Source organism: Mobula hypostoma, chromosome 26 (genome assembly GCF_963921235.1).
Source record: "Mobula hypostoma chromosome 26, sMobHyp1.1, whole genome shotgun sequence".
Taxonomy (NCBI): Eukaryota; Metazoa; Chordata; class Chondrichthyes; order Myliobatiformes; family Myliobatidae; genus Mobula; species Mobula hypostoma.
In genome coordinates, this window is record NC_086122.1 from 25,452,018 (window position 1) to 25,464,267 (window position 12,250).

At 41.3% G+C, this 12,250-nt stretch overlaps 1 protein-coding gene across 24 annotated transcripts in view; it reads left to right on the forward strand.

Annotated features, from left to right (window-relative positions):
• macf1a (microtubule actin crosslinking factor 1a) overlaps window positions 1-12,250 on the forward strand; it is a 599,766-nt gene that overhangs the window by 366,594 nt on the left and 220,922 nt on the right. For 18 of the 24 annotated variants that reach the window (XM_063033725.1, XM_063033724.1, XM_063033713.1 and 15 more), the window contains one exon: window positions 4,132-8,922. The exons of the other annotated variants lie outside the window; for them this stretch is intronic. In XM_063033725.1, the coding sequence (XP_062889795.1) occupies window positions 4,132-8,922 (4,791 nt within the window). The remainder of the gene's footprint in view (window positions 1-4,131; window positions 8,923-12,250) is intronic. 24 annotated transcript variants of the gene reach the window in all.

The following is a 12,250-nucleotide window of genomic DNA, read 5'->3' on the forward strand; positions in this document are numbered from 1 at the left end:
TTTAAAAATGAGCACGTCATAAATTATTATTGATCTATTCAGTATTTTTAAAGGCTTTTGGTTATTTATCACAAATCAATTCATCTTCAAACTTGCTTTTCCTGAATTGTTCAGCAAAAAGCAGGATGTGTATCTAATGTCTTTCTTGCTTCACTGTGGAAGGGAACCCATGTTTGAAGTATGGTATAGTCTTTGCTTGCTGTAAAGAGCATAGTGCGATCATTATCAAGTCTAAATTTCCATGACAAATTGAGCATGATGTGTCACTATGGATTTCCTGTGAATAAATATGTCAAATTAACCAGCATCCTTGCTTACAACTCAAAACTAACCATTGTGAAATAGAAGATGGATTAAAATTTGATACCAAAAATCCCTATAAAAGCCGCATGCTGGACCTAACCACAAGCTTACACTGTGTGTGTGATACTGCTGAAATACTCGCATTAGCTCTGTTTTGCCACTGGCAAGCCATCGTTGCTGGTAAGTAATTGTTTTTGTCTTCTTCTGTTTTAAATGTGTTACATTGTCGTGTTTCTCTATTTGTCCTTTGTGACTCTAATTCAAAGCGAAGTCTTAGACAATAACAAAAAAAACTCCCAAAGTAAGCAGCAGGCATGGCGGACATAAATCAATCTTGTCCCAAAATGGAATATAATCAGGTTTATTGTCTAAGATGTATGTTGTAATAATGTGTTGTTTTGCAGCAGTAGAGTGCAAAATGGTAAATTACTAGAATAAATATAAATAGGTGTAGCTTGTGGACCATTGGAAAATCTGATGGCCGAAGGGAAGAAGCTGTTCTTAAATTGTCGACTGTGCGTCTTCAGGCTCCTGTATCTCCTCCCCATTGGTAATAAGAAAAAGGGCACGTCCCAGATGGTGAGGGTCCTTAATAATGGATGCTGCCTTCTTGAGGCAACTGCATCAAGGATGTCCATGATGTTCGGAGACTTGTGCTGGTGATGGAGCTGGTTGAGTATACAACCCTCTGCAGCCTTTCTCTATCCTGCACATTCTAGCCTCTGTTCCAGTGAGGCAACCAGTCAATACACTCTCAACCATACATCTGTAGAAATTTAAAAGTGTCTTCGACAACATACCAAATCTCCTCAAACTTCTAAAGAAATATTTCATCTGGAGCTTGATATGGTCTCATATCGTTTCCTGAATCACCTACCTCAAATGCACGTAAAATGCTTTCTGGCAAGCCCTTGGTGGTGATCTCACCTCTCGCCCACTAGAGCAGACAGCAATATAACTCTTTGTGTCTAGAATCTGACAGAAGTCCAAATGCTTTCTCACAAGGTAGAAGAGAAAATCAGCAAATTTAAGATTAAATGTATACTTTTGATCAGAAATTCGTTTTGTAAGTATGGACGTAAAATTAAAAAGAGGGGAATCGAATTATGTAGCATTTTCATAGAAACAGATCTAATCTTGATTTGTTGCCATCATTTTTAGTATTGAAATCAAATTATATTTGAAATGATGTATAATATTATTTATAAAAAGAAATCCATGATTCCTGTTTACTAACTGAGATAGGTTAACATACCTATGGAAATATATAGCCATCCTTTGAAATTAAAAAGGTGCAGACCTATTGTTTGGTCTACAGAAAGAAATGAAGTTCAGCCCAGAGAAAAGGAGAAAACAATATCTGATTTCTTAACCTACTTCCTTTCTGTCCCATTAATAACTTGAATCTCGTCAGAGTTCAGTATAAGCATTGTTGAGCCCAGTATTAAAACTGTGTTAAATAACAGACGTTACGGAAAAATGTTGTGAAGTTCCAGATCCTTAATACAGTGATCTGGATTTCATTCAAAAAGCATTATCCTGCACAGCGCTTTACAGTACAGGTGACCCTGGTTCAATTCCCACCACTGTCTGTAAGGGGTTTGTATGTTCTCTCCGTGACCACGTGGATTTCCTCTGGGTGCTCCAGTTTCCTCCCACAATCCAATGTCGTACCAGTTGGCTATTGTAAATTATCCTGTGATTAAATTGGGGAATGGTGGGTGGCCAGAAGGACCTACTCCACACTGTATCTCAATAAATAAATAAATAGATAGATAGATAGATAAATTAGGCAATTTCTGGAAGGAGTAATACACTCAAATGATCTCAGTCTAATACTCCTAATGGTCAAGGAGGTCTATAAATAACATTAAATTCAAAGGTTTACATATTACAGAAGTGCAGACATTTTACTCAGCATTTCATTTGGACAATATTATTTGTTACGTTTGCTTTGTTGCTTGCTTTTTTTGTGCAAAATATAATGCTTACTGTGTATCTGTCCCATGACACCGCAAGCTCAGAGTTAATGGAGAAGTTAGTCACACTATAATCTACTGTCTAATATCTATGAATAACATGTCTGGTTCTTAAATTAATTCAGTTTTGAAAAGCCCTTTATCAGCACCAGTGTGTGCATGACGTCTTGGTTTCGAAGTCTGCATCGTTAATCATGTAAAAAAAAATCATAATCTTACAGCCAGTATAGCTGGACAGCTATGGTTTTTTGTACCTAAGATACATTATAAATTGTGGCCCCTATTAACATTGTCCAAAAGATTATGAGGAACTCAAAGTTATTTTATCCACATTTTTTTCAAAACCACATTCCTCCTAACAATGGACATAACATCTTATTTCTTTAGTCGACTGCAGTGTGACTAAAACCAGTTCTGTGCAGTCTGCTGGGATTTGCAAGGCAGTGACGAGTGCCTATTTAGAAGTAGCTTTGGAAAAGCAATTGCATCAGTACTTGGGGAGGGGGAATGGAAGGACACTGGGATGAATTAAATTCCTTTCAAAAAGAATTGGCTCAGACTCAAGGAGTTATATGGCCTCCACCTCCTGTGCTGTATAATTGTGTGACCCTGTTTTTATTTGAATGGTCACATGTTATGTACCTGTAGGCACACAATTATATTCACAATTTCAAAGTGTGTCCAAAGAATATATATAGATTTAAAGAATTGAAACAGGGCAAGGAATAATTTGATGTTGCTCCAATTCCGGAAGGGTGGTGCATTATGCCACATTGATATGTATTAATGCATATTTGTGTCTGGCATAAGCCATCTTTAAAGATTATACTAAAGCTGGCACAATGCTATTCAACATTAGACAAAGTATTGGAGCAGAATTAGGCTATTTGGCCCATCAAGTCGATGCTGCCATTTTCCCTCTTAGCCCCAATCTCTTGCCTTCTCCCCATATCCCTTCATGTCCTGACTAATGAAGAAATTATCAGTCTCTGCCTTAAATATACCCAATGACTTGGCCTCCACACCTGCCTGTGACAGTAAATTCCACAGATTCACAACTCCGGCTAAAACTATTCCTCCTCATCTCCCTTCTAAAAGGACATCCCTCCATTCTGAGGCTGTGTCCTCTTGTCTTAGGCTCCCCCACCATAGGAAACATCCTCTCTGCATCCACTCTATCGAGGCCTTTCAACATCCAATAAGTTGCAATGAGGTCACCCTTCATTCTTCTGAATTCCATTGAGTAGAGGCCCAGAGTCATCGAATGCTCCTCAAATGACAAGCCTTTCAATCCCAGAATCATTTTTCATGAACCTCCTTTGAACTTTCTCCAATGTCAGCACATCCTTTCTTAGATAGCGGGCCCAAAATTGCTCACAATACTCCAAGTGAGGCCTCACCAGTGCTTTATAAAGCTTCGATATTACAGCCTCGATTAGTGGTCTAATTAGTGGTGATTAGCCGATGGTGTTATTTCATTACGTTCCAGTAAAAATCTCATGTCAGATTCAAAACTGCAAAAATTGATGAAAATAAACTGAAAATTAGCACCATAGTAAGAAAATTGATTAAATTCTTCTCAACCAGGGTACATAAATGGAAGAAGTTGACAATTAAAAACCAATTAAAAACAAAGTTCAATAATTAGAACTTGCTTTGTTTTCTTATACATATAGCTACAGATGGAAGGTCTATTTGTTTCTTTTACCTTTCTTCCCATTATTTTGTTGGGAATAGTTCAGACGAAATAAACCTTTATTAATGTTCTCTGCCTAAGATTAAAAGTATGTGTGTAGATTTATTGATTGCTCGAGGTCCAGAGGCCTAACTTGTGATTTACATTTTCCAGGAGTATGAAACAATTGCAGGTGTGATTGACCTGGACACAGTAGAAATCTTTTCCATTTTCCGTGCCATGCAGAAAGGTTTTATAGACCAGGACACGGGCCTCGCTCTGCTGCAGATTCAAGTGATTAATTCTGGCCTCCTGCTTCCTGAGACACATGAATGCCTGTCAGTGGAGCAAGCTTTAGAGAGAGGTGCAATAGATGGTCGAACAGCTGGATCCTTGAAAGAACTACAGGCCGCCATGGAGGTTTTGAAAAGCACGACTTTTAAAAACAACAAGCTGCTCCCCGTTGCTGCTGCTGTTGAAGAGAATAAGATTGAAGAGGATATCGGACTGAAAATTTTGGAGATGCAGCTCAGCTGTGGTTTTGATAACCTAACAGCAGCTGAAGCTGTCAATCTGGAGAAAGTTTTCCAACAGGGCCTGATCACCACTTCCTTGCACTCTAAGATGAAGGCAAGACAAAGAATGCAAAAAAGTTTGATTGATCCCAATACAGGAGAAAAGCTTGTGCTTCTGGAGCTGATGCAACGATGCATTGTAGATAAAGAAACTGGATTAACTTTATTTCCAATAAAGCAGCTTGCAGGTGGGATGATATGCCTGAAATCGGGAAGAAAAGTCAGTATATTTCTTGCGATCCAAGAAGGCCTGATCGATCGACAGGTGATGGTTAGAATGCTAGAGGCCCAGTTATTCGCGGGAGGCATAGTTGACCCCAGAACAGGGCACCGATTAACAGTGGATGAAGCAGTGAGACATAATCTCATCGAACATGATATAGCTTGTTCTATAGTGATCCGTCAGATCCAGATGGGTGGCATTATTGATCCCGTCTCAGGCCAGCGACTGACTCTAGATGAGGCTGTGCAGCGGGATTTGATGACTTCAAGGAGTGCGCTGGTTGTCCTGGAGTCGCTGCTGTCCTTTAAGGGCCTGCTGTGGCCAAAATCTGGTGAGGTCCTTCCTGTGGCCAGTGCATTGCAACAGGGCCTTGTCTCCGCTGAACTCGCGCATACTATCCTGAAGAAGAGACCCACTATATCAGGACTTTATTTCCCAGAAACGACTGAGGTGCTGTCCTGGGAAGAATCAGTTGAACGAGGAATTTTAGATGCCAAATTTGTTGAACTGTTGAAGTCAATTCGTCTTCTTGATATGATACCGAATATGAAAGAACCTAGTTCCCCAAGCTTAGACAGATTGAACTGGAGGACATCAAGTGGAATGCTGCCAAATTCCAGTCCGAAATCCCTGGATGCAGACAACAGTACTGAAGCCTCAGATGCTCAAAGAGCAGAAGAAAGATTATTGTCTTACATAATGGCCCAAAGCTACATGAACGTGCACAATGGCAACAGACTGCTTTTGATTGATGCCAAGTTAAATGACATCTCTACAGAATTCATAAAAGCTGCAGTATTAAAAAGCAAAGAGATGTCAGAAGAATGCAATAACGAATATGATAGCACTGTGGATTCTGTTGAAGTAAAATATCCACATAAGCTGCTATTAGAGCAAAATGGCAGTGTGAAAGCAAGCGATAAGTTAGATCCTGATTATGGAATGCACGAGAGACAATCAGATGGATGGATTAAGGAAATTAGAAGCAGTGAGGAAATACCAGTCAGGAGGAACGTGGATTTTCCAGCCTGCAAGGAAACAAGTGATCAGATTGGAATCTGTTGCGGGGATATTGTGGTTCATGAGCAGCCAACAGCTGGAAGGGAGGAGAAGCCAGTGGAATATGACACTGGTGAAGAAGAAAACCTGAGCATGGATTCTGAAACTTCATTACATAGAATGAGTGATGAAAACCTTCAGCTGCCTTCACAGGATCACGTTGCCAATAAATGTGAGAGAGGGGCCGGAGATTTACAGACAGTTGACTCTCAACCTACTCCAGCCAGTTCAGTTTTGGGTGTTCCAACATCAGCAGCTCACAGGTCATTGCAAGAACCTCAGTGTAGTTTATTACTAAACAACGAAGCCAAATCCGTGATAAGTGAGAGCTGGATTGAGCCTGCTAAACCCCCCCAACACCAGAAATTGGCAATAATTTCAAACGTAACAGATGATAGCTTGGATAATGAGTCCACATTAAACGTTCTGATTGACCAGCTTCAAAGGGGTGGTGTCATTGATGTGCAGACTGGACAAAGACTGGCACTGAAGGAAGCAGTGACCAAGGGGGCGCTACAGAGCCACACCGCTCTCAAACTAATGGAAAAGCTGGGCATCTTCAACGGCTTCTTTGACCCACAGACTTGTGAAACTCTGACCGTCGCTGAGGCTGTGGATGAAGGGCTTGTTAATGAACAGCTGATTCAGAAGATCTTGAACTCTGAGAAGGTCATCTGTGGTGTGATATATCCAGGCTGTGCTTCAGTGCATTCGGTCAAGGATGCAGCTGACGCTGGGCTTCTGGATCAAGAGACTGCAGCAAGGATCCTAGAGGGGCAGGTTGTTTCTGGCGGAATCGTAGATTTAAAGCGAGGCAAACAGTTGTCAGTGACTCTGGCATCAAAAATGGGCCTAGTAGATAAAGTACATCAGGATAATTTGATAAATGTAGAAAAGGCAACAAAAGGAAAAGGATCTGATGAAAGTGCAAAGCTGCGCATGATTGCTTTACAGATGGAAATGAATGGCATAGTGGATCCACAAACAAAAGAACACCTAACTGTTGTTGAAGCAAGGAAAAGGGGAATCATCGATAAACAAGCTGCTCTTAACATTTTGAAGAAGCAGGTGGCTTTTGGTGGAGTTAATCACCACCTGTCAGGAATGAGGCTTTCTGTGACAGATGCTATTGAATGTGGTCTGCTTGATCAGGATGTAGCCAATGAATTGATTGAAGTAGAAAAAGCTAGTCAGCAGGCAAAGGAAATGCAGGTAATTACTTTATCTGAAACAACATCCTTTAGCCTAGAGGACGCTTTCGAAGTTGAAGAAGCCCAAGGACTGAGTGGAAGGATGCAGGTGCCGGTAACTTCCAAAATCTTGGCATTAACACGAAATTCAAATCAAGGAATAACATCTGCACAAGCAAAAGCAATGTCCTCTCCTGAGCAGAATCAAGGGATTGTGGCTCCTGACCAATGTGTGGTGATACCTTACTCAGAGCTGATAAAGAAAGGGAAAATAGACTTGGAATCTGGCCAGAGATACATGGAAGCCAGATATTTCACAGGGGTTATTGATGGACTCACGGGCAAGAACTTAACAGTTGCTGAGGCAATAAAGTCAATGATAGTGGATCCAGTCCCTGCCATGCGACTGCTGCAAGCCCAGGCTGATACTGGTGGGATTGTAGATAGCACCACCGGAAACAGAATGACTTTGATGAAAGCTGCAGAACGTGAGCTGTTAGATGACAATATGGTAAAGATTATAGCCACCAATCAGCTTCTGGGTGGAGGAATAATTGATCCACTCACTGGAGATAGAGTCCCACTCATTGAAGCAGCTGAAAGTGGGCTGATAAGTTGTAAGGTGGCTGAGGAAATCCAGTCCAGTGTGGGATCTATTCATGAAAATTCTTACCCTGACCTGGGCATTGCGACAGAAACTGTAATTAAACCAGTTGGGCAGAGTATGTCTTTTGAAGAGACCTCCTCAGATGAAGGGAGCCAGATATTAAACCCAAGAGTTGAAGAGGATGACCAGTTGAGCATTAGAGATGAAAATTCAGTGATCAGTTATAAACACCCAATGCTGCTTTTACCTGACAACTCAGTGCCTTTATCATCTGAACTACTCTTAGAAAGTGCACTTGATACAAAGGATTCATTTCCTGTCAAATCGGTTGATGATAGAATATATGCATTACATCACAGCAAAGAAGGATTTGCCCCAGAAGCAATAGTGTCCGTGGACACAGAGCCAAACTTGAGCAACTTGGGGAGAAGAGAGGAAGAAATGGAGTTTGATAATTATTCAATAGACTGCTCCAATACTGTGGCAGATGTGCAGGATGTCTTCAATTTGGAAATGACTGAGGCACAGCAATTTATGAAAGGAAAGGACGATCATTTTGCTGGTGAGATACAAGTGGTGGTTTCTAGTGATGCAGAGTATGAGAGTGATCAAGGAGTTTCTTTGACAATGGATCAAGAGCTGGAAGAAATTGAGACAGGTGAAAGAAAATCTTCCTTTCCAAGGAGGGAAGAGCTTCCCGGCTGCTTGCAGAAGGAAATTGAAGAGTTGGCTGGACAAAGAATGATAGATGAAATTTCTGGAGGATGCATGTTTGAAGATAAGAAAGATGGAGAAATGCTTTCAAAACAAATAAATGAGCCCATTGCAAAGCACGTTCATGAAAGTTCAAAACAATTGCAGTCATTTGTTGAAATAACCAAAACTGAAGAGCCAAGTGGTAAAGTAATGGAAGAGGATTGTGTATGTGACGATAGAAAATCGGCAGGAAAACTGATAGAAGATGAAAATAAACTTCCCAGTGCTAGAAAACCAATTGTGTCTCTTGTTCCCACAAAAAGCACGGAATCCAAAGGTGTATCAGCCTTGCAGTTAAGTGAAGGGTATGATCCAATAAAAGCTGCAGATGAACAGAGAATAAATAAATTAACAGAAAATACTAAAACAGACTTGGACCAAAACATTGATTCTGATTTTGAAGCTGATAATAAAAGTACTCAAGTGATGCTGAACCAAGACTTCCTACAGAAACAAATTGATGAACCAACGTTTATGGCCGTGAATGAACAAGCACAGGTTACCAACAAGGGAACTGAAATTGTCAAGGACGAAACAGAAGATACTGAGAAACAGGTAGGCACACTGCATTCTTTTTTAGGAATTAGAATTATTGTTATATTTTTCATCTTTCTTTATACTTCGGTTCCTTTAAGCCTTTGAGAGGAATTTAGGATTTCCATGAATCCTATTTCCTACTTCAGATGGCTTGGTGCAGCTTTCTCCTTTGAATACCTGATTCTGGACTTAGTGTTGAATGTTAAACAGTCAAATTGGTGGCGGGTGATGGAAGAGTTAAATTAAAACAACTAACAGCCCCGTAGGGTTTATTTACAATTTACAACATAGTTGTAGTGCTCTACTTCCCTAACCCACATGTTTGTTTTAAACGATTTTTGGCAAATTTTATTTTAAATTGCTCAGCAATGTAATGTTGAGAATGGGATGACAGTGTAACGTTTCATTTCCAAGTTGGTACAAATATTGACTGACAAAGATATCTGAAATGAGATCTATATCTTCTACAAATAAATATTTTTTTCTTTATTATTGGCCTTGATAATCTGAATCAGGTTTAATATCACCGCCGTAAGTCGTGAAATTTGTTGTCTTTGTGGCAGCAATACAATGAAATACATGGTAATAGAGAAAAAAAACGTGAATTAATATGTGTGCGCGTGTGTGTGTGTGTGTATTTTATATATATATATACACACACACTGTGATTCAGGTTTTTTCATATATACACACATATACATACGTACATACACACACTAGTTAAATAAGTCATGCAAAAATAGAAATAAAAAAGTAGTGAGGTACTGTTCATGGTTCAGTGTCCATTCAGAAATCTGATGGCAGAAGGGAAGAAGCTGTTCCTGAATCGTTGATAAGTGACATTTTGTAACCTTAAAATGAAAACAATGTCTTTTGTTTCTACTTTTAATTTTAGAAAGCCTACATGAGTCTGTATACAACAGGAATTCTGCAGTTGCTGGAAATTCAAGCAACACACATAAAAGTTGCTGGTGAACGCAGTAGGCCAGGCAGCATCTCTAGGAAGAGGTGCAGTCGACGTTTCAGGCCGAGACCCTTGTTAGTCCTGACGAAGGGTCTCGGCCTGAAACGTCGACTGCAGCTCTTCCTAGAGATGCTGCCTGGCCTGCTGCGTTCATGAGTCTGTATAGACAGAATTCAGCTAAAACAAATTCAGGAAAAGGTTGAAGTTTTGGTAGTTTTTATTTCATCTTTGCATTTGCATTCTTGTACTTAAGATGACCCAAGTAAGAGCTTATTTTATTTTTACTGTTGAATCAGTGGCATTACAAGTGAAATTGTTCTTAGGACCTGATTTGGGATCCAGTGCAAAAGGGCTCACTAGTTTGGAGAGGGCTAAAGACACTGCCTCATCAGCTTCTCACCACTACCTACTGATAAAAGGAACATTTCTATTTTATGTACTGCACGTAAAATGCTGGAGAAACTCAGCAGGTCAGGCAGCATCTATGGAAATAAATAAACAGTCAATGCTTTGGGCTGAGACCCTTCTTTAGGACTGGAAAGGAAGGGGGAAAGATGCCAGAATAAGAAGGTGGGTGGAGGGGAATGAGGGCAAGCTAGAAGGTGATAGGTGAAGCCAGGTGAGTGGAGGTGGGAGAGGGGGTTGAAGTAAGAAGTTGGGAGGTGATAGGTGGAAAAGGCAAAGGGCTGGAGAAGAAGGAATGTGATAAAAGAGGATAGTGAACCATGGTAGGAAGGGAAATAGGAGGGGCACCAAGGGGAGGTGATAGGTAGATGAAGAGAAGTGGTAAGAGGCTGGAGTGGGGAAAGAAAGAGAGGGAAGGGGGGGAGAGGGAAAATTTACCAGAAGTTGGAGAAATCAGTGTTCATGACATCAAGTTGGAGGCTTCCCAGAAGAAATATGAGGTGTTGTTCCTTCAACCTGAGAGTAGCCTCATTGTGGCAGAAGAGAAGGCCACGGATTGACGTGTCAGAATGGGAATGGGGATTGGAATTGAAATGACTGGCCACTGGGTAATTCTGTTTTTTACAAATGGAGCTGAGATGCTCGATAAAGTTGTCCCCAAATTATGTTGGGTCTCAGTGGAGGCCACGTCGGCCGCACCAGATACAGTAGGACGACCCCAACAGATCTGCAGGCGAAGTGTTGCCTCATCTGGAAGGGCTGTTTGGGGCCCTGAATGGAGGAGAGGCAGGAGGCGAATGGGCAGGTGTAGCACTACTGCCACTTGCAGTGCTCAGTGCTGGGAGAGAGATTAGCCGGGAGAGATGACTAGACAAGGGAATCACGGAGGGAGCAATACCTACGGAGAGTAAGGGAAGGTAAAGCTGTGTTTGGTGATAGAGTCCCGTTGAAGATGCAGGAAGTCATGGAGAATGATGTGTTGGATGCGGAGGCTCATGGGGTGGTAGGTGAGGACAGGAGGAACTCTATCATTGTTAAGGTGGCGGGAAGATGGGATAGGCCCATAACATCAACAGTTTATTCATTTCCATAGATGCTGCCTGACCTGCTGAGTTCTTCCAGCATTTTGTGTGTGTCACTCTGGATTTCCAGCGTCTGCGGACTTTCTCAGGTTTTTGTTTCTATTTTATGATGAAGATCTTTAATTTTTAAATTTCATGCATAATACTTCAACTTACAAGCATTCCATAAATAACATACATCGTGGGGAGGCTAGTGCCCATGATGGAGCTGGCTGAGTTTACAGCTGCCTGCAGCTTCTTCCAACCCTGTGCAGTGGCCCCTCCCTGTACTGGGGGGTGATGCAACCAGTTAGAATGCTTTCCATGGTATGCCTGTAGAAATTTGCAAGAGTCTTTGGTGACACGGCAATCCTCCACAACCTCCTAAAGATGTGTTTGCAGGTAGGGTCCCGTTGAAGATGGCAGAAGTTGGTGGAGGATGCAGAGGCTCACGTGGTGGTAGGTGAGGACAAGAGATACTCTATCATTGTTAAGGCAGCGGGAAGGTGGGGTGGACCCGAAACTTCAAACATTATTCATTTCCATAAATCCTGCTTGATCTGCTGAGTTCCTCCAGTGGCCTGGTTATGTCCCATCATATAAAAATCAGGCTTTACTTACAATGAACCCTGCATCAGCGCAGCTGTGTGATCTGATCTGTGTGTAAAGTTTTTTTAAAAAGTTACCCTACTCGGTTATTTCAACTGCTATTCAAGAGTCTGAAGCCATATTAATGAGGAACGTAGGTGGTTGGAAAGCAAACAGTTGCAGGGAAATGAGCTCAACCTGTGTAGCACCAAGGAATTGACTGTGGACTTGAGGAAGGGGAAGTTGAGGGAACTCAGCAGGCCAGGCAGTGTCTATGGAAAAGAGAATAGTTGACGTTCTGGGGCTGAAACCCTTCAGCAGGACTCAG